Consider the following 27,220-nt stretch of genomic DNA (forward strand, 5'->3'; position numbering starts at 1 on the left):
TTTCAATTTCAGTTTTAACACATGATTAAAACAGTAGCAATGTCTAACTTCCTCAGTTTTTTCAAGCTTTTATAAAGGAGGGACAGAAAGGTGAAGGATCAAGTGAGCAAGCAACGAGCAGCTGAGAACTCTTCTTGGACCGTAGTGCTGAAGAGCAGGTATGCACATCTTCTTTCACATGCAACGTTGTCTTGAACTCAGGATCTGATTTCTGGTTCAAAGTGATAAGGGAGGAATGAGCAGGAAGGGCAGGTTGCCTTTTGTCTGGCCCATAGGGGTCTGTGGCTGGCTTTAGGGTTGGGGTAGCTTAGCTTCTCCGTTTGAAACAGTAGCAGCTGCAAAGTGACAGCCAGGCACACCGTGTCTCCCTGGATGTGCTGCTTCCAGAACAATGTCAGCCAGGGCAGCTGCAAGTAGAGTGGGCCAAGCCCCCATGGGAGCCTCCCTAGTTTACTTTTTTTTTTTTTTTTAATTTTTTTTTCAACGTTTTTTATTTATTTTTGGGACAGAGAGAGACAGAGCATGAACGGGGGAGGGGCAGAGAGAGAGGGAGACACAGAATCGGAAACAGGCTCCAGGCTCCGAGCCATCAGCCCAGAGCCTGACGCGGGGCTCGAACTCACGGACCGCGAGATCGTGACCTGGCTGAAGTCGGACGCTTAACCGACTGCGCCACCCAGGCGCCCCTCCCTAGTTTACTTTTATCAGGCTCTGTAACAGGCATTAGAATCCATAGGACAAGACAGTGCCCATCAAGGAGCTTCTAGGCAATGATAATCTAAAAGAGATAGTTTCTCTTTAATCTTTCTATTAGTCATACGTAAAAAAGCTTGAGATTGAGAGTTCTGTTTAGTCTCCATGTAGAAATAAATTCAGTTCCTACATCACTGGTCTTTATTAGTTAAAAATAACTATCCTGTCAAGTCTGTCTGTCTCTGTTGCCCTCTGATGTTTGTTGGCTTATTTTTCACAGGAACATCAGAGTCACCTGTACCGTTTGGTAAATGTGTAGAATCTGGGTGTAATGGTATTTTTTTAATGATTTATTTTGAGGGGCAGGTGGGGTGGGGGGAGAAGGGTAGAGAGAAAGGGAGACTGAGAATCTCAAGCAGGCTCTGTGCTGTCAGCGCAGAGCCTGATTTGGGGCTCCAATCCATGAATTGTGAGATCATGACCTGAGCCAAAATCAAGAGTCAGATGCTTAACCAATTGAGCCACTCAGGTTCCCCTAGAATCTGGGTTTAACAATTTCTTCAGATGATTCTTCATGTACATCGAATTTTGAAAACCAGTCCTGAACAGGATCCAATGGCTGTTCATTTGAAATTACAAGTTCTGTGGCTCATTCACAGCCAAGAACCCACAAACCTGTTTTCATAATGTTGTTCAATAGTTCCCATCACATCTTCCTCAGCTTCCTCTAATCTTCACTCGAAAGAGGGGACTGTAAGTTTCAGTCGTTAGAATGGAGCTATTTGAGGCGGGCATTTTACTTCCACATTCTCTGCTCCCCACACTGAAGAAGCAGACAAAAGGAAGTGGTACAGGGCAGCCTGTTTGAACTTGCTTACTGTTTTGATCCGACAAAAAATTTATATGGTGGCCTTGTTTCTTAGTAATCTATAGTTTACAGAGCATGTCGAAATGCATAGCCCAATGGACCAAATTGCTCAATGCAATTGTTATAATCTCCATTTATTCAGCAAATGTACACTGAAGTCCTATTTTGTGCTGCATGCTATGCTAAGATAAAGGCTTATGGCATCTAGTTTAATTATCAAAATATCCTCTAGGTTGGACCTATAATTGTATTCCCATTACCCCTATAATTGTCTTTAAAAACTTAGGTATAGCTAGGTGAGGCTCCTTGTTTAAGGGCCCATAAGTAGTATATGACAGAGTTGGTGTTAGATGCATTTTGAATATGTGACATATTAATATAAAACTGAATATTTGAGACATTTGAATATTCATCATAGCATGCTTACACATTCTGATTATGAAAAATATCTAGATATTATCAACTGAGAAAAGGAGGTAAAATTGAAAAAGAACAAAGGCCTTTATTTGCAGTCTCAGAATTGCAATTTAGGGAGCACAGTTTCTTTTCTTTTTTTTTTTTTAATATAATTTATTGTCAAGTTAGCTAACATTGAGTGTGTATTTGGTTTTGGGAGTAGATTGTGCTCTTGGTTTTGGAAGTAGATTCCCGTGATTCATTGCTTACATACAACACCCAGTGCTCACCCCAACAGGTGTCCTCCTTAATACGTATCACCCATTTTCCCCTCTCTCCTGCCCTACACCCCCCCCATCAATCCTCAGTTTGTTCTCTATATTTAAGAGTCTCTTATGGTTTGTTTCTCTCTCTGTTTGTAACTACTTTTCCCGTTCCCCTCCCCCATGGTCTTCTGTTAAGTTTCTCAAGTTCCACATATGAGTGAAAATTATGATATCTCTTTCTCTGACTGACTTATTTCACTTAACATAATACCCTCCAGTTCCATCCATGTTGCTGCAAATGGCAGGATTTCATTCTTTCTCATTGCCAAGTAGTATTCCATTGTATATATAAACCACATCTTCTTTATCCATTCATCAGTTGATGGACATTTAGACTCTTTCCATGATTTGGCTATTGTTGAAAGCACTGCTATAAACATTGGGGTACATGCGCCCCTATGAATCAATACTCCTATATCCTTTGGATAAATTCCTAGTAGTGCTATTGCTGGGTCGTAGGGTAGTTCTATTTTTAATTTTTTGAGGAACCTCCACACTGTTTTTTTTTTGCATTCCCAACAACAGTGCAAGAGGGTTCCCATTTCTCCACATCCTCACCAGCATCTGTTGTTTCCTGAGTTGTTAATTTTAGCCATTCTGACAGGTGTGAGGTGGTATCTCAATGTGGTTTTGATTTGTATTTCTCTGATGATGAGTGATGTTGAGCATCTTTTCATGTGTCTGTTAGCCATCTGGATGTCTTTGGAAAAGTGTCTGTTCATGTCTTCTGCCCATTTCTTCACTGGATTATTTGTTTTTCCAGTGTTGAGTTTGGTAAGTTCTTTATAGATTTTGGATACTAACCCTTTATCCAACATGTCATTTGCAACTATCTTCTCCCCTTCCGTTGGTTGCCTCTTAGTTTTGTTGATTGTTTCCCTTGTAGCACAGAAGCTTTTTATCTTGATGAGGTCCCAATAGTTCATTTTTGGGGAGCACAGATTCTAAACTGACCAGAAAGGTGTCCTGCTCATGTGGGAAAAGCAAGGGGTTTTTACAGGAAAGGAGGAAGGGGTAATTATACGATTTAGATAAAGAAGAGAAGAGGGAAAAAAAAAAAACCCTAATTTGATGCTGACTGGTTAAGCTGCTTCTGATTACTATCTTGTTCATAAGGTTATTGGTGCTATCACATGAAACTGTCCCTGGTATGTATTAACTTTACTATCCTCATATGATCTAAATGCCAGTTGCTCTATTGAAATTTTATGAGCAATTGCTTGAAAACTATTGCCACTCTGGCCCAATTAGAGAGTTCATTATTTGGAAAAGAAAATGGAGCTTCAAAATGGAGCCTCTTATGTCCAGACATTTTATACAATTCTACAATGTCATTAAAAAAATTGACTATAATGCAATCAAAAATATGCCAGGAGATTAAATTGTACTTTTAATATTTAATTTTTTATATTAAACTTTACCTTGAAAAACAATTACAAGAGAATCCCATATATCTTTCACCTAGATTTATCCACTGGTGACATTTTGCTAGATTTGCTTTATCTCTCATATACATGTATGTCTCCCTATATAATATAAAATTACATTTACATTTTTATTTTTATGCTTATTCATAGGAGTAATTTGCAGAAAACCTGACCCTCTCAGCTAAGGACTTCGGCCTGTATCTCTTAAGATTCAGGACATTCTCCTGCCTTCCCTTATTGAAAGGGAGGCTACACTCTCTAGACTGACCTCATTCCACTCCCAACACTTGTCAATCTGTAGACAAAAGATGAGCACATGGGTCACACGAAAGCATTGGAGAGCACATTTTGTTATGTGATGATGATGAGAAAGCTACCATAGGTTACAGATAAAGGACTTTACAGGATAATCAATGTCTTTGAGGAAGAATATTCTGTCCAGTAAGTGGCTGCAGTAGCATGGACAGAAAAATAGACTGTCCAGTGTTGCTTTTTAAAAACTTTAAAATTGTGATACAAACATATTTAACATAAAATTTCCCAATTTTACCATTTTAAGAGTATTGTTCAGTGACAATAAATACATTCTCATTGTTGTGCAACTGTTACCACTACCCATTTCCAGATATTTTTATCACCTCAAATGGAAACTCAGTACCCTTTAAGCAGTAACTTCCCATACCCTCTCCCTTAGGCTCATGGTAAACACTATTCTACTTTCTGTCTTTATGCATTTGACTATTTTAGGTACCTCTTGTTAGTGGGATCATATAGTACTTGTCCTTTGTGTCTGGCTTATTTCACCTAGAATAACGTTTTCAAGGTTCATCAGTGTTGCTACATGTATCAGAATTTCATTCTTTTTACAGCTGAAAAATATTCCATTGTATGTATATGCCACATTTTGTTCATCCATCCATCCCTTGATGGACATTTTCACCTTTTGGTTATTGTGAATACTGCTGCTATGAACATTGGTGTACAAATATCTGCTTAAGTCCCTGCTTTTAATACCTTTGTCCATACACTCTGAAGTGGAATTGCCAGTTCAGATGGTAATTCTATGTTCAACTTTTAGGGGAACCACCAAAGGGTTTTCCACAGTGGTTGTAACCATTTTACATTCCTACCAGGAATGCACAAGTGTTCCAATTTCTCTGTATCCTGGCCAGCACTTGTTGTTTGATGGGTTTTTGGTTGTTTGTTTGTTTTTGTTCTCATTTTGTTAAATAACAGCCACCTTAATGGGTGTGAAATTGTCCTTTATTGTGGTATGATTTGCATTCCCATGATTAGTGATGTTGAGATCTTTTCATGTATCTATTGGCTATTTGTATATCTTCTCTGCAGAAATGTCTGAGTCCTTTGCCCATTTTTGAACTGCATTATTTTTGTTGTTATTATTGAGTTGTAACAGTTCCTACAGATTCTGGATATTAATCCTTTATCAGATATGTGACATGTGGTTATTCTCTCTTACTCTGTGGTTGCCTTGTTACTCTGTTGATGGCGTCCTTTGATGCACAAAAGTTATTAATTTTGATAAAGTCCTATTTACCATGTTTTCATATTTTGATCATCCCTTTGGTGTCATATCCAAAAATCATTGTCAAATCCAGTGTCATGAAGGTTTTCTCCTGTGTTTTCTTCTAAGAGTTTTTATAATCTTAGCTCTTATGTTTAAGTCTTTGATATATTTTGAGTTAAATTTTATATTTGGTGTTAAAGAAATGATCCAACTTCATTCTTTTGTGTGTGAATATCACATTTACCCAGCACCATTTGTTGAAAAGACTGTGCTTTCCCCACTGGATGATCTCAGCATGCTTGTCAAAAATCATTTGACCATATATGGGAGAGTTTACTTCTGGTCTCTTTGTTCTATTCTATTGGTCTGTGTGTCTATCTTTATGCCACTGTGACTGGACCAATTTTGTTTACATCTCATTTTCCTGATTTACCTTAGTTCTTTGTGGTTTCCTTTAGCCTTTTGAGCATATTTAAGAAAATTACTTTAGTCTTTGCCTAGAACACATGCAATGCTTGTGTTTCTTCAGGGATGTTTTCTGCCACATTTATTTAAATCACTTTCTTCGAATGGGCCATATTTTCCTGTTTCTCCATATGCCTTGTGATTTTTGTTGTTGCTGTTGAAAACTGGTCATTTCTAGAAGAAGCTACCTTCTCCATTTTTTGCATATTGGTTTTGTGCCAAGGAAATCTTTTGCTAATTAGCGGGGTCTTGGTCTTGAGCCTTAGGAATAACCTAGGGAGAAATCTTAAAGTCTTTTTAGGTCTTTTCTGAGCGTGCATCTTCCCTGAGCTTTAGTGTGGCTTTTTTCAATTTTCTCAGATACATGCTGCTTTTAAATGTCTCAATTTCCCTCAGAATCTCCCCTTGGGGCCTTTTATGGTCTATTGTTTGTCTCCACTCTGAAAAGGAAACAATTCTACTTCTCCTCTCAACACTCTATTCTCACTACTTCACTTCTGGTCACCACATGTATGGGCAATTTTCCACACCAAGCAACTGTGATACAAACTGAGGTCAGTGCATGCCCTACAGGTTAAGGTCTCAAGACTGGCCCTACTTCAGATGACAATCGCAAGTCCAGGGTGTAACATGTGCTCTGACTGGCTATGTTTGCCATCCCTACCCCAGGCTCAATAATTTGGTAAAATAGCTTATAGAGCCCAGGAAAAAGAGTTTACTCAATAGTTTACTGGTTTAGAAAGAGAGAGAGAGAGAGAGAGAGAGAGAGAGAGAGAGAGAGAGAAAGGAAGGAAGGAAGGAAGGAAGGAAGGAAAAATGAAAGAAAAGAAAAAAAGACGGAAGGAAGAAAGGAAGGAAAGAAGGAAAAAGAAAAAAGATACAACCCAGGAAGAACAAGACAAAAAAGCTGCATAGGGCAAGGTATCAAGGGTGTGAAACATCCATGCTCCCTCTGGGAACACCACTCTCTGAGCATCTGCACATGTTCACCAACCTAGAAGCCCTTAAACACCTTCAGCTAGGGTTTTTTAATGGAGTCTTCACTAAATAGCCACAATTGATTAAATCATCAGCCTCCCGTGATTAGCTCAACCTTCAGGCCTCCTTTCCCCTCCCCTGGGAGGTGAGGCTGAAATTTCTAACTTTCTAGTCACATGCTTTGTTACCCGAGCAACCAGCCTTTGTGGTTTTCCAGGGTATCTCCAAAGTTACCTCATTAACATAACCTTGGGTGTGGTTGAAAGGTGCTTGTTATGTATGACAAAAGACAACTTCTTTCACCTTCTTTACTCTGGGACTATTTTAGGAACCAAAGACAAAAGACCAAATATTATAACAAAAGATACTTCATCACTTGGGAAATTAAAAGTGTTTTGGAAGTTGTGTGTCAAGAGCAGGGACAAAGACCAAATATATACTTCTTATTATACATCGCAATATCACACACTCATAATATCTTGCCAGAGGGGTCCGCAGGTGAATCTCCAGCAGCTTTCCCTAGCAATGCCCATTGCTTCTCCTTGCCAGAGATCCCAATTAGGTGAAACAAAGACCAGTCCTTCAGGCAGCTTGGAACAGATTAGAACATTATAAACTCAGTGTGTTCTGTTCCATCCAGTCTAAAGGAGGGAGATATGAACTGAACTGTTGCCTAAGATGGTCTGTTTTATGTCTTCCCGGGTGATCTCTTGCCCCAGGCAACTGCAGATCCATCTCTCTGCAGCTTTCATGAGCAATGCCCATGAAATCAATGCCAATGCTTCTTTCCATCTGACATCCAAGTTATACCACTACATCCCCATCCTCTGCCCCTGCCTGAGATCCATGTGAGATGAACCAGAGACCTGAGGAGGTAGCCCCCAGACAGATTAGAACACTGTGAACAAAGTCTGCTCTGTTCTCTCTGGGTCAAGGGAGAAAATTGGGAACTGGGTTACCACCCCTTCCAGACCAAGACTATACCACACCGGGGACAGTGTGGGCCAAGGGCAAGCAAAAACACCACAGAATTTCCTACCATTTTTAATGTGGCATTTTCTTGATTGGGTGTTTGCTTGGTTGCTTTAGGTCTTTCACTGTTTTCACAGAACTACTATAAAGTTATTCTAGCCAATATTTTGATTATTTTTGATATCTCCTTAGGGAAATAAGAACTTAGAGCTTCCTAGCTTGCCATTTTGCTCAATTGTCTAGGCTTGATCCTGGCTGTATGACCTACTCAGCTTTTGTGAGATATATTTATCTTATTTGCAAAGTGGGCACAATAATTGCTAACTTGTAGGTTCTCGGAAGTATCAATGAGGCTGGGTATGTGTCACAGGGGTTGGTATATTGTAGGCCTTCAGTGCATAGTAACAATGGCTTGAATTCTATTATTACTATTGAAGCAAAACTTTGGAGTATACCCTATGTTTCATCACTAATGCTAATTGTAGGTTACATTTTGTCCCATAGAAAGTACAGAAGTTTCACCTACTCCTATATTGATGGATGCTTTTGGTAACTCAAAGTCAGAAAATGACTCTGAAATCTTATTTCTACTAGGAGACTTTTCCAGGTAGGCAGGTTGCCATGGCATCTGGACCCAATATGATGGCCCCCATTTGTCTGGTAGAAAACAACAATATGCAGCTGTCAGTGAACCAGAGAGCTACACAGATTCTTGAACAGATTTCTCAACCAGTAGTGGTGGTGGCCATTGTAGGACTGTATCGTACAGGCAAATCCTACTTGATGAATCGTCTTGCAGGACAGAACAGAGGTGAGTGTTGTATTGAGTCTGGGGCAAATTGATTAACTCTAGCTATATCTCAGATCCTTATTTTTCTTCCCCGGTCACAAGAAAGGAGAAGCAAACTCCTCTCAATAAACCAAACTTCCAATTCTAATTCTCACCACTAAATTACTCTTATTATAATTACTCTTATAATAATCTGTTATTATACTGTTTTACTGCTGTTAAGGAAAATCTCTCCTGGTAATGCTCAGGATCCTACCTTCTTTTACCTGACCAAATACTGGGCTCTTATGATTGTATCTCCTTTCTCTCTTGAAACATATTTGCTTTTTTATGGGATATTCCCATCAACATATAAACATGTTTGAATATCTATTGAGGAGAGGTGGAATCAGAAAAATGTTCATGGTTAGCTCAGAAGGCTGACCTACAGCCTACCTAGTTTCAATAAGTATCAAATATTTACTGGCTGCTACATTCTTAAAGGGTTTCATGACTGCCTGTTCATCTCACCCATAGTTAATATTGAACGGAATGACAAGCCCCAGAAAATCTTGTGAAAGTAGTTTTATGAGTAGAAATTCAAAGAAACATTTATGATCTAATACTCCCTGCATGTCCCTTCCCTTGTGAACACTGAGCATATAACCACCAAGTTCACACCGCAAAAATGTGGCTCTTTCTGTCCCTGGGTCCTGTCCCCATGCTACGTGAATGAACTTACTAAGATGCACCATAAAACTTCTCAAGAATTCTTTCTTGACTGTTGTGCTCCATGATACTGCAACATCCATCATCTTAAAAATCTTTCCTAGATTTCACACCCCATTGTAGCTACCAAACCTCCTCCCCTCACCTCTTTTTTAATCACTCTGGCAAAAAATATGATCTCAATTTCCTTTTTCCACTTTTTATTCTCCCATGTTTCTCTTTAATCCACTGCTCTCTGGCTTTGCATCTCACCATTCTTTCAAAATGCTCCTGTTATGGTTATCAATGATCTCCACTCTTTGCTGATTCATGAATGCCTCTGTCTCCGTTGTGAGCACTTGACTGGCATCATTCTCATAGTTAACATCCCCTCCTCCTTGAAACAGAATGTCACACAAAGTAGGACATTCTTGAGGAACTCAAGAAAGAGCCATCTTATATGCTGGGGCACTTACATTACAGAAAGTCTGACTTTGTGACCCTTTGGCTGTTTAGATCCTCTCCTGTCACTGTATGTTGCCTTCTGCCCTCCCCTTGCAGGTTTCCCTCTGGGCTCTACAGTGCAGTCTAAAACCAAGGGCATCTGGATGTGGTGTGTGCCTCACCCCTCCAAGCCAAACCACACCCTGGTCCTTCTGGATACTGAGGGCCTGGGTGATGTGGAAAAGGTAAGGCAGAGTGTCATACATAAATCTTTTTTATTCTGGATTTGCTCTTGACCCCTTCATGATATTTTGTAATTTAACTGCTGTGATCTATTTGCAAAATCTAGAAATCCAAGTATAGTAAATGAAGCATGCTGTTTTGTTAGAATCTCACTTCTAGGTAAGATATTATGGTATATTAGATAAAATATTTTATTTCTTGGCACTGGGTGAATTATTTGATTACATTTAAGGAATAATTATTGAATAGCTGAATGGCAGCCTCTTGGCTTAGAACTATAGATATTTGTCACCACAGTAAAGGTCCTGCTCTCAAAGCATCTTCAGTCCAGTTGAGAAGACCCCAAATACGCCGTCAGATTTAATAAAATATGATTGAAAAAGAAGCAAGTTGGAGACAGGAAAAAGTTGCACAGTAACGCAATTACTAACTTCTGTCAGTTCCATGGGAGTTATGTGGCTGCGATGGCTCTTTTGAGTTATCTCGAGTTAGGACAAGGGTGCTGATAAATCACTAAAAGAGTGTTCTAGAAGCCTTTCTAATTAAAAGGAGTGGCATTTGGGAGTTGTCTTCCATCAGCACTCCCACTAGCTGGGAGAACAAGTCCTTCGATGTTATAAGGTGATCCGGGCAGCACACCATAGTTTGCACCAAAGACTATTAAGCATAAGGGTGCCTTGGCAGGAAAGAGGAAGAAACATCAGTTCCCTCCCAAGAGATGAAATATTTCTTTCTTTCTTTCTTTTTTTAAATGTTTATTTATTTTTGAGAGAGATAACACAGAGAGAGGGAGACACAGAACCTGAAGCAGGCTCCAGGCTCTGAGCTGTCAGCACAGAACCTGACCTAGTGTTGGAACTCATGAACCATGAGATCATGCCCTGAGCCCAAGTCGGACACTGAACCTGCTGAGCCACCCAGGCGCCCCAGGAAATATTTCTGATGTATCTGCCAGATGAAATGTGTATTTGAGGCCTGGAGTTAAGAGTCAGGTTTACATTTCCTGTTGTGAACTGCCCAAAGAGCATTCTAGAATTCTTTGAGATACCTCTGAATATGCTGGTTCTATAGAAGCATGTGTTTGCTCTATAACAGACATTTGTCAGAGGGATTTTTGGTATTTTAGTTTTCCACCAAAGGGTGGAATGAATAATTTCTCCTTTTGTGCCTTACTTTGAGACTTACTTGGAAATGGTATCTAAATTTCTGTAGCCCTCCATTTCTGCCCAAAGTAGACTTAGAAATTCTGTGTTTATTTATTTTTTATTAGTTATTTTATTTGTGGAAAACAGTATGGAGGTTTCTCAAAAAGTTAAAAGTAGAAATACGTTTCAATAATTCTACTACCATGTATTTACCCCCCCAAAAAGATGAAAACAGTGTTTATTATAGCATTATTTACAATAGCCAAGATACAGAACGATGTAAGAACCCATTAATAGACAGAGAGATAAGGAAGATGTGATATATATACACAATGGAATATTACATAGACATAAAAGGATAAGATTGTGCCATTTGCAACAAAATGGATCGACCTAGAGAGAATAATGCTAAGTGAAATAAGGCTGAGAAAGACAAATACCATATGATTTCACTCATATATGGAAACCAAACCACACACACACACACACACACACACACACACACACACACAAATTACCAAACAAAAAGCAGAATCAGACCTGCTGAGAACAAACTGATTCTGTGTTTCTTCGTGTCTGTATTCTACCAATTCTTGAACACTCAGCTCAAGACTTCCGGTGAGCCTTCATAATGTATACTCTTTCTCCAACTTTCATAGCTCTGCTCTTCCTTGATAAAATTCTAAATTTTCATTTAATATTGCAGCTATAGGTTCTACCACTTACATACCTTACTAAGATGTAAGGTTACTAAAACTTTTTATATTGTCATCTTTGTTACATTCATTGTTACGGCTGTTTGTCACCACTTTGAAATAGTCATCTTGAAAGTAACCGTTGCCATTTTCAAGTTTGCTTTTAAATATAATAACAATGGGAAACATTCAGTAGCTCCCGATAAACATTTGTTGAATTTAACCGAATATAATTTGAATCCCCAGTTATGGCAATTATGGTGTATTTTATATAGCTATATATAAAATGAATAAATGAATTGAATACTTAATTGCATACCAGGTAACGTGCTAGTTTTTCTATATATGTTCCTTTATTTTCTCCAATTGAGGGAAAAGAAAGCTCTGTGAAGATTAGAATCTTTGTATATATGAAAAAGGTCACAATCACAAGGAATGTCTCTATAATTGTCAAAGTTGATATCTGTATTTATGTCTGTTTTCAAAGTTATTTCTTTGAATGACAAGTATGTTAGCTGAAATAATAAATGAGAGACTGACAAAATAAGTGTCTGAATGAATTTCTAATAAGCAAAGTCCTAAAACTCTTGCTCGAATGTGCTTTGCAGGGTGACCCTAAGAATGATTCCTGGATCTTTGCCCTGGCTGTGCTTCTGTGCAGCACTTTTGTCTACAACAGCTTGGGCACCATCAATCACCAGGCCCTGGAGCAGCTGCAGTATCCTTTAATGAAACAAAGCGCCATGTTTCATTAGGTTTATGGGAAAGGAGATCAAGTTAGTTTCTCCTTCCCTGCCACTTCGTTGCCTCTGGTGGACCCGAGGGGACCCAGGGCAAAAGGAAGTGTTCATAATAATTTTTTGTTAGAGAAATGTGGGAATTTGGGGTACGAACTTCTTCTTCCTTAACTGAGCCCTAGTTATGTGACAGAGCTTACAGAACTAATCAGGACAAAGTCCTCTCCAAAAGAGGATGGAACAGAAGATTCCACAGAGTTTGTGAGTTTCTTTCCAGACTTCATCTGGACTGTGCGGGATTTCACCCTGGAGCTGAAGTTAAATGATGATCCTATCACAGAAGATGAGTACCTGGAGAATGCCTTGAAGCTGATTCCAGGTATCAGAGCATGGCCTGGGTAGTGGGTAGTCCAACAGAGGGTGGGAGTTCTTAAACACAGACCATTATCTTTGGGGTTGCACTTGTGTTCAAGACCAGAATGGAGTCTATAGAAATGGTGACTTGAAGATGGGTCGAAAAGCTCCAGGGACTGGAGTTTAAGTTCACTTAAGAAAAGCAGAGCCTAGGCTAGGGTGAGATTATTCAACACTGATTTGTTCTTTAATCACTTGCTAATTTAGCTACCAGATTACAACGGGTGCTTAAACTTTCCAAAGACCAGATACATGTACCTTATTTTGGCTTCTGTTTTTCTGTGTTGAAGAATACAACTGACTAGATAGTTTCTATGTGTGAAATTACAAGGAAAATCAATGTGTCACCATATACACAACATATTTCCATAAAAAATATACTTCACACAGATATTAATCTTCTCAAAGAAGGATATAATTTTCTAATGTCTGTATGAATATATCACATATAAAAATGACTATGTGTTCTAAACAAACCTGAAGAAGTTTGTCTTTTCAGTCTATGCCTTTTCAATATTTCTGATAATTATCAGAACATTCATCTTACTTTCTATGTCATAGTTTTCTCTTAATTCCCACATATTTATCCATGCTTTAATTTTGAAATGATAAATTACTTGAATAGGTTACATTTATAATGATGTATATATCTCATTAAATCTTGAGAAAAATATCAATTCTGATATCCATTCTTGCTTTTGTTTTTCTTTTCTTTTTAATTTTTTTAAATGTTTATTCATTTTTGAGAGACACAGACAGAGCATGAGTGGGGGAGGGGCAGAGAGAGGGAGACACAGAATCTGAAGGAAGATCCAGGCTCTGAGCTGTCAGCACAGAGCCCGATGTAGGGCTGGAACTCACAAACCACGAGATCATGACCTGAGCCGAAGTCGGATCCCCCAACTGACTGAGCCACCCAGGTGCCCCTTTCATTTTTCTACTTATACTTTCCCAAAACATTTAATGAGAGATTGCCTAGGCAGAAGAGCCAGGCTGTTAAATCGAGTGTGGTCCTTTACCTCAAGAAGTTTGTAGAGTAGTGTTGACATCCTAAAATTGCATTTTAGTTACATGTATTCTTCAGAAGTTTTTGCTTTAAAAAAAAAAAAGCTAACATTGTACGAATTATTTTTAGCATCAAATGAGTTTTCCTTAAATAACCAGAGTGTCCTAATATGCCCAATACTTTTGTTCCTAACATTGCTCCATTATCCCTTGTACGTGGCTCTTGGTCCCACAGCTCAATTTCTACATTAGACCAAAAAGTTCCACTTGACCTTTCATTCTTTTAACCACTCATTCAGTAAACACCTAATAAACAACTGCACTACCATTTTCAGGTCTGGAGTTACCAGCAATGGGCTTCTTTCACCTGGATCAGATGTCTCCCCAGATTTCTCTCCAGCATTATATCATTAGTGTGAGTTTGCTGTACAAGGAAGTATTGAATGTCTATGTTAAAGGTGTTGTAAGCATAGAAGACATAAACAATTCTTTGTTGTAAGCAAAGAATTGAAATCCTTGTCATAAAAACCTTCAGCTCCCTTGAGGCACCCGGGTGGCTCAGTTGGTTGAGCATCCAACTCTTGATTTCAGCTCAGATCATGATCCCAGGGTTGTGGGATTGAGCCCTGCATCAGGCTCCGTGCTGAACTGGGGCCTGCTTATTATTCTCTCTCTCTCTTCCCCTCTTCCACTTGCACGCACGTACTCTCTCTCTCTCTCTCTCTCAACCCAAAAAAACAACAAAAAAAACCCCTTTAGCTCCCTTGCATCAAGACTGTTCCCACAGTAATCTCTGTTGTTCTTATCCCTCAGGCAAGAATCCCAGAATCCAAGCATCCAATCTACCCAGAGAGTGCATCAGGCATTTCTTTCCAAAACGGAAATGTTTTGTCTTTGACCGGCCAACAAATGACACAAAACTCCTAGCCAATATTGAGAATATACCTGAGAATCAACTGGATCCTAAATTCCAGAAACAAGCAAACAATTTTTGTTCTTACATCTTCACCCGGGCAAGGACCAAGATTCTCAGAGAGGGAGTCATGATCACCGGGAATCGTGAGTCTCCTTTTCCACCATTTCTATGGGGCTTAATATATGTTGAATATATTATATAATGTGTTTTTCGGCATTTTTGTTTGATTCTTTATGGAATTCTGGATATACACACATTCACACTCTATGAAGAGATGTGTGTATCTTATCATTATCTCACTTTTGGGGCACTATAAACCCCTCTCCAAAATTGCACACTTTGTCACTGATATCTATGGCATCCACTTATTTGAAAGAATCCTTCACTGATAAAAAAAAATCAATAACTAGGTATAAAAACAGGATGTATTGGGCACCTGGGTGCCTCAGTCAACTAAATGTCTAACTCTTGATCCCAGCTCAGGTCTTGATCTCAGGGTTGTGAGTTCAAGCCCCACGTTGGGCTCCATGTGGTCATGAAGCCTAGTTAAAAACAAAACAAAAACAAAAAACAAACAGAATATACTGTATGGGTTTTTTTTTTTTCCTCAAGGGAAGTCCAATCTGATACGTGTTATTTGTTACTTAGAGCATCACCACAAATCAGTGAAAATCCATTGGAAGCTTCAGAATTAGGAATAAATATAATCTGACTTACCTTGCCTCATCTATCTACCTATATAATTTATTTTGTTTTTAATTTTTAATGGTAAAGTATGTTTTCCAGATACCCTTTTAATATGTTAGATGAAGGTATATTTTTAAATTTTTTTGGCTGTGTGGCCTGGAAAACCATAAAAATTAAGAGTCAATAGGAAAACAAAGGTGAAGATAGAAGGAGGCAGGGCTCCTGTGGGGGAAGGTGGGGGGATGTGTGTGCATGTGCATGACTTCAGAAATGTAGTCTCAGAATCTGGGATCCTGTGCAGTGATAATTTGATATTTATCCCTTCAATATCCTGGCTCATTCAGGGTTGAGAACTCTGGTGGTGACCTATGTGGATACCATCAATACTGGGGCGGTGCCTTGTTTGGAGAATGCAGTGACAACTCTAGCCCAGCTTGAGAACTCAGTGGCCGTGCAGAAGGCAGCCGACCACTACAGCGAACAGATGGCCCAGCGAGTGAGGTTCCCCACAGACACGCTCCAGGAGCTGCTGGATGTGCATGCAGACTGTGAGAGGGAAGCCATTAGGGTGTTCATGGAGCGTTCCTTCAAGGATGAAAATCAGGAGTTCCAGAAGACTCTTGTGGTAATTTGTCTTAGTTTTTACTCTGTGGGTCCTTTCCCTTTGAAGAATGAAGTCTAGAAATACCTTTACTGACCCCATGGCTCATCTCTTACTCAAGGATAAAAAAAATCTGGATTCTCATGAGAAAGAGAGTTTCAAAGGACTACATTTTCTTCTTTCTTTTTTCTCTGAAACCTGAGGTACTTCATCTAGAAATCTCTCTGATTTCTGAAGCAATTATCAGTACACATATCCTCCTGATCTGAATACTTCTATGGATTCCAAGCCTGCCCAGAAGACCCAAAAGTCATTCCTGGGCATGGATGCTTTCTGTGAACACAATCCCCTTGTCAGGAAGCAAACTTTCTCTTATCAGATCCTCATTCCAGGCCATTTTCAACTTACATTGCTCCTTGTTGTATCACTGTATCATTGAAGATAAAATCATTGAATGTTACAGCTGCAAGGAACCATAGAGATTAGGTAACACAACTCCAACATTTCAGAAGAACCATGGAGGTTAAGAAACTTTCCCATAGTCTTGCAGGGAGTATTCAAGGTTGTCAGTAAATCAAGTCTTGTGATTCCTGTTTTATTCCATGTCCTTCGCCAACAGAATGCTTTTCTCACGGACCACAGTTAGATCAATCCTTCTACCAGATTCTTTGGAATCTTATCTTTTCCATTCCTTTCTTCTGGTGACATCTCTCTACATTTCCCTTGTAGGAAATCATAAAGGATAAGAAGCAACATTTCTTGCAGCAGAATGAAGAAGCATCGGTTAAATACTGCCAGTCTATGCTTGATCAGCTTTCAAAGGCCCTAATGGAAAATATTTCCATAGGAACTTTTTCTGTTCCTGGAGGGTACAAGCTCTACAGGCAAGCAAAGGAAAGTATTGAATGGAATTATTCACAAGTTCCCAGGAAAGGAGTGAAGGTGAGGAATAAGGGGAACATGGGGGAGCCTACAGAATAGAGTCACAGGGGTCTCCTGAAAATCTGAAAGGATAGCACCAGTTGTGGGTGATAAGACAGCATGGGGATATCATGACAGATTTAGCTTTTAAGGTCCACTATGTGTTACATACTCCTGAAGAGAGTGGAAATGCCCATTCCCAATAAATGAGTATGGATTTCTGGAATCCACACGAGATAGAAATTACTCATTTCTTCATTTAACAACATGACATTGAATATGCTAAGTGCTGACAATTTACAAGGTAAAGTCAGACTCTTTGTACTTAAGTATGATCAAAAGTAAGAGAGAAAGTCAAATACACAGATAATTGCATACAAAGTTATAACCCATATGAACCTATGGAAATGGGCTACATGCAACTTAATCTTATACAGCCATAAAAAGTATGAGATCATGCCATTTGAGACAACATAGATGGACCTAAGGGATATTATGCTAGGTGAAATAAGTCAGACTGAGAAAGACAAATACCATATGATTTTGCTCATAAGTGGAATCTTAAAAAAAAGCCCACAAATGAATAAACAAACAAAAAGCAGAATCAGGGGCGCCTGGGTGGCTCAGTCGGTTGAGCGGCCGACTTCGGCTCAGGTCATGATCTTGCGGTCCGTGAGTTCAAGCCCCGCGTCGGGCTCTGTGCTGACAGCTCAGAGCCTGGAGCCTGTTTCAGATTCTGTGTCTCCCTCTCTCTGACCCTCCCCTGTTCATGCTCTGTCTCTCTCTGTCTCAAAAATAAATAAACGTTAAAAAAAAAATTAAAAAAAAAAAGGTGGCTAACTATTAAAAAGCAGAATCACATCTGTAAACACATACAACAAACTGATGGTTGCCAGATGGGAGGGGGATAAAGGGATAAGCAAAATGGGCAAAGGGGAGTGGGAGGTCCAGGCTTCCAGTTATGGAGTGAATCAGTCATGAGGATGAAAGGCACAGAATAAGGAGTACAGTCAATGATATTGTAGATATTGTAACAACGATGTAGCAAGGCTGAAGGTAGCTACACTTTTGGTGAACACAGCATAAGGATAAACCTGTCAAATCACTATGCTCTACACTGGGAACTAAGGTAACATTGCGTGTCAACCACACTCAAATTAAAAAAAAGAGTAATAAACAAACAAACAAATAAATAAGTGCAAATGGGCTACATACGTTGTGGTAACAAACAATAATAATTTAAAAATAATGATAATAATAATGCAACTAATATATATTAGACTGTTATTTCTTTTTTTTAAAGCTTATTTATTTATTTTGAGAGACAGACAGAGAAAAAGGAAGGGCAGAGAGACAGAAGGAGACAGAGAGAATCCCAAGCAGGCTCTGTACCATCAGCACAGAGCCCAATGTTGAGCTCAAACCCACAAACCATTAAATCATGACTTGAGCCAAAGTCAGATGCTTAACTGACTGGGCCACCCAGGTGCTCCTAGACTATTATTTCTCATAGCAATCATGTAAAACTGTTTTCCTAGACTCTTTAGCTTAATCCTTCAAACAACCTAAAGAAACATCTGCATTTATTGTCAATATTCTACAGATCTGAACTGAGAGGCACAGGCAGGTTAAAATAACTTGCCTAAAGTTAAAGCCAGCAAACAACAGAGGAGATCAACAGTACAAATTAGAGGCAACATTTCCCAGTGAGAAGGCAAACCTATAAAAGCAGCAGAGATTATGGATTTACAGAACTGAACATAGTTCTGACTGGCTGGAACCTAGAGTGGGTAGAAGGGAGCAGCACGGGGGGTAGACACTGGAAGGAGACAGGAAGCAGGAGATACGGAGAGTCTCTGGTCACACTATGGAGCTTGAACACTGTAGGGAGCCACCATAGAATTTTAAGCATGAAGCAAAAATGACATGGACATACGTACTTGTTTTTGCAGCACTTATCTCTGTAGTGGAAATCTAAGTTCTTGCCTCCTTCTTGGTTCCTCAGGCAAATGAGGTCCTCCAGAATTTTCTACAATCACAGGCTTCGATAGAGAAATCCATCTGGCAGGCAGATAAAGCCCTTACCGATGGGGAGAAGGCCATAGCAGGTACAGGGCCGGGCTTGGCTCACAATGGCTTGGGTAGGTCCCTCTGTCAGGTGTGAGTGCAAAGCCTTCCTGAAACAAGGAGCTTCCTCTCCTTCTGTGGAACAACTCTGCTAAATCTATAAACAACAAGGAGAGTTGTGTTTGTATGTCAGCCAGTAGGGCCTTTACCCTAATATTCTGAAATGTGCTCCCGATGGTGTGGACACGAGGAACGCAGAGATTTTCTGTCTTCCCTTCCAACTTTGTTTTGTCTCTGAGTTCAAGAGGGTAGAGATCAGTCTTCACCTAATTTTCTTCCCTCTTGGAACTTTCCTGGGGCAGCGGAGAGGGCCAGCAAGGAAGCAGCTGAGAAGGAACAGGAGGTGCTAAGACAGAAACTACTGGAGCAGGAACAGCAGATTGAAGCACAACAGAGGAGTCTCCAGGAGAACATAGCTCAACTGAAAGAGAAGATGGAGAGAGAGACAGAAAACATAATAAAAGAACAGAACATGATGTTGGAGCATAAGCTGAAGGTACGTCTGCCCATGGCCTTGGTGCTGCTTGATGGTCCTCCTGGTACCTCAGGAAAGGATGGGTGAAGGTTACAGTGAGCTTATGGAAGGAAGCATCATTGCCATTAATTGCTTGTGACTTATTAAAATCCTGAAACCTTTGAATTCTTCTTCTTCTCCCTCTCCCTCTCCTTCCCCTCTTCCATCTCCTCCCCTCCTCTTCCCCCTCCTTTTCTATAGAAGCCTTTAAATTCCACTCTATATATAGACTCTAGAGAGTTCAGGATGAGTATGGCCCCTCCAAACTCTACAAATAGCATTTGGGGGTTTTAAAATGATCTCATGAGGCTTGATTAAACATATATTCAACCATATGATTTAATATGAGTAGCAACTGCTTTACCAAGATCACTGACAATTATCGAAAACCCTACTGCTACCCAAAGACCCTGAGGTAGATATATGCTGACATAAAACTATCAGAAATGTAAAGACTTAAAAATGTAGGGAAGTGACAGCTTCTAAAATTACTCTATTGTCTCCAAGTGTGGATAGTCTACCCAATTTATCAAATGGCATAGGGAGGAAATCACTTATTGTCCATCAGAACATATTTATAACAGATTTCTAGAACAGCTTGTAAGTTCCCTTCATTTCTACTATTTGGGTGACCATACCAACCCAAGTGGGACTGAGAACTAGTGCAATCAGACCAAGGCCACCTATCAATTGGCATTTTTTGGCTGAAAAATGTTACATTTGTCTTTGTGTCAGGTTTAGCATCCTAGCAAAACCTTAGTGGTATGTGAATTTTAGAAAGGCTTTAAACTATGCTTCCTCTCAATGCTCAGGTCCAAGCCAGGGAGATATTCCTCATTGCAAAATTCTCCTTTCATGCTTGAGTAAGAAAGAAGAATTTTATGAGTAAAACATAGTTTGACCAAATTTTCAAATACCAAGTGCAAATCTTAAAAAAAAATGATAATTTTAAAAGTTTTCCTTCTCGCCTTTTATTTAGGTCCAAGAAGATCTGCTCAAAGAAGGATTTAGAAAGAAATCTGAAGAGATGGATGAGGAGATAAGGCAGTTGAAACATATGATTGACACGACTAAAAATAATGAAGCTTCCTGGTTTACACAAGCCTTAGACAGATTTGGCAGTGAGATTATTTCAATATTTGCTTCTCCTGTTAGAGTTCTTGATACTGTTGTGAGAACAGTGAGCTCAATTTTTAAAAAGAATTAGCTCTCCTCTTAAAGAAATTAAAGAATGTGGCTATATACTCTGGCCTATTTTTAGTGTGTATGCTTTTCACTTTTATTCAGCAAAGTTTCAAATATAAAAAGTACCCACGAGAGGATGGTGATGACTGGCCTGCATTAGACAGAATAAATGCATGTACATTTTGATATAGCTATATCATTGAGAATTAAAGCAATGGTCATTGTTGATGGAGAATTTAAAGCAATGATAATAAGGATACTCACTGGACTTAGGAAAAGAATGGAGGACACCAGATTTAGGATTTATAGATTTAGGAAATCTACATGTGCAAAATCCACTGAGGCATCATCTTAAATGGCAAAAGATTGCTAAATTAGATTAAATATCTATCTATACAAAGTGGTAGTATAAACTTAACATGTGTATACCCTGGGATACTAGATACTATGTAGTCAATAAATAAATTGATAGTGGAGCTCTATTTGTACAAACATAGAAAAATCTTGAAAATATATTGTAAAGAAGTAAGGTATGAGAGAATGCATATAATGTGTTCACCATAAAAAATGTATTATGTGTAGTCATACCTATGTACACATAGAATAGCTCTGGGAAATTTTTTAGAAACCCGTGTCGTTCGTTCCTTCTAAGGAGAACTGAGTGGCATCAGGGTGGAAGAGACAGAGGCTTTTCATTATATACTCTATTTTTTGACTTTTATACAGAAATCTTGAATCGCCATTTTATAATTTTTTTTAAGGTTTATTCATTTTTGAGAGACAGAGAGAGACGGAGCATGAGCAGGGGAGGGGCAGAGAGAGAGAGAGGGAGACACAGAATCTGAAGCAGGCTCCAGCCTCCCACCTGTCAGCACAGAGCCCAATCTGGGGCTCAAACTCCTGAGCTGTGAGATCATGCCTCCCACCTGTCAGCACAGAGCCTGATATGGGGCTCAGCTTCATGAGCTGTGAGATCATGACCTGAGCTGAAGTCAGACGGCTAACCAATTAAAGCCACCCAGGCACCCCTTTTTTCTTCTATTCCTCATTTACATGTTTTTTTAAAAATAGTTTGGGTATTTAATCTTGTAAAAGGCTTTTTGTGCATCATTTGGACAATCATTTTGCTCCTTTGTTCTGTTTACAGGGGTATATTATGATAATTTTTAAAATTTTGAGCTAACGTGATGTAATCTACATTAATAGAATATTTCATCAAAAACAGCAGAATAAACATTTTTCTCAAGCTCACACGCAACATTCATCACAGTAGACCACATGATGGGCCATAAAGCACACCTTAACAAATTTAAAGGAATAGAAACATTACCATGTATGTCTCAGATCACAATGGAATTAGACTAGAAACCAATAACATAAAGATAGCTGGAAAATCCTAAAATTCCTGGATGTTAAACAACACATTTCTATATCATACACAGGTCAAACAAGTCTCAAAAGAAATTTAAAAATGTTCTAAACAAAATGAAAACAAAGAGAGTGTGGGGAAGATGGTGGTAGAGTAGGAGGACCTGGGGCTCGCCTTGTTCCATGAATTCTAGATAACTATCACATCATCCTAAATAACCTGAAGTAGACCTGAAGACTGGCAGAAGAAAGTCTCATACTAAAGGTAGAGAAGAGGTCACAGTGAAGAAGGTAGTAAGTATGGAGATGGAGCCTGGGAGAGAACTGGCTCATGGCCACTGCGGTAAGGAGGGAGCTGCGATCTTGGAGACAGGTAAGAGACAGACTAGCACACAGGGGAGTAAACAAGAAAACAAATTCCCAAGGCAATTGGCTTGGAAAGTAAGAGGGCCCAAATTTTATGAATTATTGCAATGAGTAGGGGCTCAAAGCCTGGAGTTTTAAATGTTGGCGTGCTTGACTCTGGGAGACCTTGGAGGACATTGGGGCTACTCTTGGAGAAAAAGCAGGGCAAACATCCCATAAACATATATTGTGAAAACAGTGATCTGAAGAGAGCCTGGGACATATGGTGGGGAGGTTAGTTACTCATCTCAGAGCATATCCCAGAGAGGCAGTATTCACAAAGATACCCCTCAGGGAACCAAAGAACTGGCAGGTGCCATTTCTCTCCCCTGCCCCTCAGCACAGACACAGAGCCACCTGAGGGAACCAGCATAGCACCAACACTCTTACCTAACTTGCTTACACCAAGTCCCGACCCCCCATGCTCCAAAAAAGCTGTCCTTCCCAGCCATGCTTGCTTCAGTCCCAGTGAGGCAGGCCCCCTTCCCCAGAAGACTGGCTGAAACCCATGTCAACACCATTTGGTCTCAGTGGCCATGGTAAGTCTTGTTTCACAAGCAGACCAGAGCACACCTAGTTAAATTGCATCACATTCAGGCCAGGGACTAAACACTACCCATAATAGGCAAAGAGAGCCTATTTGGTCAGTCAGCCTACAGATGACTGACCTGAAGGATAAATCAGCCAGAACACAACAGTAGAGTGCACGTAGCACACATTAGAGACACTCCCAGACTGCCAGGCCCAGAGGAACAGGAGACACTACACTGTGGGGCACTACAGAACCTCTTCTTTATAGAGCTATCACCCTCAAGAATAGGGGATGTAGCTGAGTTTCCTACACAGAAACAGATACAGAGATTTAGGCAGAGGAATTTGTCCCAGATGAAAGAACAGGACAAGGCCACAACCAGAGATCTAAGCAAAATAGATACAAGTAACATGCCTGATGGAGAATTTAAAGCAATGATCATAAGGACACTCACTGGGCTTGAGAAAAGAGGACACCAGCGAGACTACTAACACAGAGATAAGGAATAATACAGCAGAGATAACGGGTTTAATAAACAAAATGAGAAACACACTTCATAGGATGAACAGCAGCCTGGAAGAAGCAAAGGATGAATTGATGACCTAGAGGACAGTAATGCAAAGTAACCAAGCTGAACAAAGGAGAGAAAAGAGAATTATGCAAAATGAGTACAGACTTAAGAAACTCAGTGATTCCATCCAATGTATTAATGTTCGTATTATACAACTCCCAGAAGAAGAGAGAGAAAAGGGGGCAGAGAATTTATTTGAATAAATAATAGCTGAAAACTTCCCTAATCTGGAGAAGGGAACATATCCACACACGAGACAAAGATAACCCCCAATAAAATCAACAAAAGCAAATCCATAGCAAAACATATCATAATTAAAATGGCAAAATACGGGGGATAAAGAAAAAATATTAAAATCAGCAAGACAAAAGAAGACAATTACATAAAAAGGAACGCCCTCCCCCTCCCCCATAAGGCTATCAGTGAATTTTTCAGCAGAAACTTTCCAAGTCAGAAAGGAGTGGCATGATACATACAAAGCGCTGAATGGGAAAAACCTGCAGCCAAGAATATTCTATCCAGCAAGGCTATCATTCGGAACAGAAGGAGAGATAAAGCATTTCCCAAACAAAAGCTAAAGGAGTATATGACTATTAAATCAACCCTGCAAGAAATATTAAAGGAGACTATTTGAGTGGAGAGGAAAGACCAAAAGTGATAGTATGAAAGTAGGAAACACAAAAGCAGTAAAAATGAATATTTCTATAAAAAATCAAAAAACTAAAAATAAAAGAATATAAAATATGACACAATATACCTAAAACATGGGGAGGAGAGGAGTAAAGAATGGGTTGAAACTTAAACAACCATCAACTTAATATATACTGCTGTATGTAGATGTTATACACAAACCTAATGGTAACCACAATTCTAACAAAAATGCAAAGAATAAAGAGACATAAATCCAAATATATCACTAAAGAACACCAGTAAACCATGGAAGAGGGAAAGACGAAAAAGGATTAGAGAAAATCTTCAGAAAACAAGTACAAAGCAAGTAATAAAATAGCAATAAATATATATCAATAATTACTTCGAATATAAATGCACTAACTGCTCCAATAAAAAGACATAGGGTGAAAGAATGGATAAAAAACAAGACTCATCTATATGCTACCTACAAGAGATTCCTTTTAGGTCTAAAAACACCTGCAGATTGAAAGTGAAGAGATGGAGAAACATTTACCATACAAATGAATGTGAAAAGAAAGCCAGGGTAGTAATACTTGTATCAGACAAAACAGACTTTAAAACAAAGATTGTAATAAGAGACAAAGAAGGATGCTAAATAATCGTAAAGGGGACAATCCAACAAGAGGATATAACAATTATAAATATTTATGCACCCAAAAAACCAACTAATAAACATAAAGAAATTGATAACAATACCATAACAGTAGGGGACTTTAACACCCCACTTACATCAATGGACAGATCATCTACACAGAAAATCAACAAGGAAACAATGGCGTTGAATGACACACGGGTCCAGATGTATTTAACAGATAAATTCAAGACATCCCATCCTAAAATAGCAGCATACACATTTTTGCAAGAGCACATGGAACATTCTCCAGAATAGGATCACATATTAAACAACAACACAAGCCTCAACAAATTCAAGAAGAGCAAAGTCATGTTATGTATCTTTTCTGGCCACAACATTGTGAAACTAGAAGTCAACCACAAGAAAAAATATGAAAATAGCACAAATACATGAATGTTAAATAACATGCTACTAAACAATGAATGGGTCAACCAGGAAATAAAACAATTTCTCTGATATTGGCCATAGCAACTTTTTTTCTAGAGGGGTCCCCTGAGGCACAGGAGACAAAACCAGACACTATTGGCACTACATCAAAATAAAAAGCCTCTGCACAGCAAAGGAAATGATCAATATAACTGAAAGACAACCAATGAAATGGGAGTAGATATTTGCAAATGACATATCTGATAAAGGGTTAGTCTCCAAAATATATAAAGAACTTATGAAACTCAATACCCAAAAAATAATAATCCAGTTAAAAAATGGGCAGAAGACATGAACAGACATTTCTCCAGAGAAGACATACAGATAGCCAACAGACACATGAAAAGATGCTCATCATCACTTATCATCAAGGAAATGCAAATCAAAACTATAAGGAGATATCACCTTATACCTACCTAGTCAGAATGACTAAAATCAACAATACCAGAAACAACAGGTGTTGGCAAGGATGTGGAGAAAAAGCAAACTTATGCACTGTTGGTGGGAATGAAAACTAGTGCAGCCCTTGTGGAAAACAGTATGGAGGCTCCTGAAAAAGTTAAAAATGAAACCAGCCTATGATCCAGAAATCACACTACTGGTTGTTTACTCCCCCCCCCCAAAAAAAAACAAAAACACTAATTCAAAAGGATACATGCACTTCTATGTTTACAGGAGCATTATTTACAATAGCCAAGACATGAAAGCAGCTCACATGTACATCAGTTGATTAATGGATAAAAAAAGATGTGACACACACACACACACACACACACACACACAAATATTATTCAGCCATAAAAAAGAATGAAATTTTGCCATTTGCAATAACATGGATGAAGTTAGAGAGTATTATACTAAGTGAAATATGTCAGTCAGAGAAGGACAAATACCATATGATTTCACTCATATGTGGAATTCAAGAAGAAAAAATAAGCCAAGGGAAAAAGAAAAAGAGACAAACCAAGAAAAAGTCTCTTAACTATAGAGAACTGATGGTTACCAGAGGCGAAGTGTGTGGGGCTTGGGTGAAATAGGTGATGGGATTAAGGAGTGCAGTTGTGGTGATGAGCACCGGGTGATTAAAATAAAAAGTTAAAAAAAAGAAAATAAAAATATAACGTCAAAATTTATGAAATGAGGTGCAAGTTGGTGAAGGAGAATTGCAAGCTTTACCTTGATATGTAATCTTACAGAGACTGTGAACTAAATTTTAGGAGAGGGACTAAGGAGACACTAAGCAGCTGGGTGTATCTAGAATTCATCTAATTGGTTAAAATATCCATTGTTTGCTGTTAGTTTTCTCAGCCTCAGATAGTTGTTTTTGGGGTCCTTCAAGAGCCCTCAGTGGAAAGAGGGTGCCTAAATCTTGAGTGACTGTAGAGAGCAGAGGGGCTGGAGTGTGAAGGGAAAAGTCTAACAAGGGTGGATTGAAGGAGGGAGTACGTAGGAGTTTTGGAGTGACATATTAATAGAGTTCAGGGGCACCTGGGTGACTCAGTTGGTTGAGTGTCCAACTTCGGCTCAGGTCATGATCTCACGTTCATGGGTTCAAGCCCCTACATCGGGCTCTGTGCTGACAGCTCAGAGCCTGGAGCCTGCTTTAGATGCTGTGTCTCCTTCTCTGCCCCTACTGTGCTCGTGCTCTCTCAAAAAATAAAATAAAACGTTAAAAGAAAAATCGAGTCCAGATCTTTTAACAGCCAAAATGGAAGTGTTGCACGGTCTAGAAGTAGGAACGAGAAGTCTGTTATTTAGTAATCCCTGAATTATTGGCCAAGTCCCTCAAGCCCCTCTGTTATAAATTATATAGGGGAATCTTGGGGA

At 39.2% G+C, this 27,220-nt stretch overlaps 1 protein-coding gene across 2 annotated transcripts; it reads left to right on the top strand.

The window, feature by feature from the left end:
* LOC125912425 (guanylate-binding protein 6-like) lies at nucleotides 1–24,863 on the top strand. Of its 2 annotated transcripts, none has more exons than XM_049616826.1 (11): nucleotides 1–158; nucleotides 8,318–8,464; nucleotides 9,692–9,819; nucleotides 12,266–12,375; nucleotides 12,577–12,773; nucleotides 14,627–14,872; nucleotides 15,761–16,041; nucleotides 16,747–16,959; nucleotides 18,944–19,046; nucleotides 19,368–19,561; nucleotides 20,559–24,863. In XM_049616826.1, exons 2-11 carry the CDS (start codon nucleotides 8,329–8,331, stop codon nucleotides 20,784–20,786), a joined length of 1,836 nt encoding a protein of 611 aa, XP_049472783.1. In that variant the 5' UTR covers nucleotides 1–158; nucleotides 8,318–8,328; the 3' UTR covers nucleotides 20,787–24,863. The 2 variants fall into 2 exon arrangements, with proteins under 2 accessions (XP_049472783.1, XP_049472781.1); XM_049616824.1 differs by having other exon boundaries at nucleotides 8,248–8,464; nucleotides 20,559–24,861.
* Nucleotides 24,864–27,220: the final 2,357 nt, after the last annotated feature.

Source organism: Panthera uncia, assembly GCF_023721935.1.
Source record: "Panthera uncia isolate 11264 chromosome C1 unlocalized genomic scaffold, Puncia_PCG_1.0 HiC_scaffold_4, whole genome shotgun sequence".
NCBI classification, from domain to species: domain Eukaryota; kingdom Metazoa; phylum Chordata; class Mammalia; order Carnivora; family Felidae; genus Panthera; species Panthera uncia.

What these genes read in the sequence shown, in the direction of transcription:
- LOC125912425 (XM_049616824.1), top strand. Translation starts at nt 8,275, where the DNA reads ATGGCATCTGGACCCAATATGATGGCCCCCATTTGTCTGGTAGAAAAC. An exon ending in AGTCATGATCACCGGGAATC is followed by an intron (nt 14,873 to 15,760) that starts GTGAGTCTCCTT and finishes TGGCTCATTCAG; the next exon opens with GGTTGAGAACTCTGGTGGTG. An exon ending in TGTTGGAGCATAAGCTGAAG is followed by an intron (nt 19,562 to 20,558) that starts GTACGTCTGCCC and finishes CCTTTTATTTAG; the next exon opens with GTCCAAGAAGATCTGCTCAA.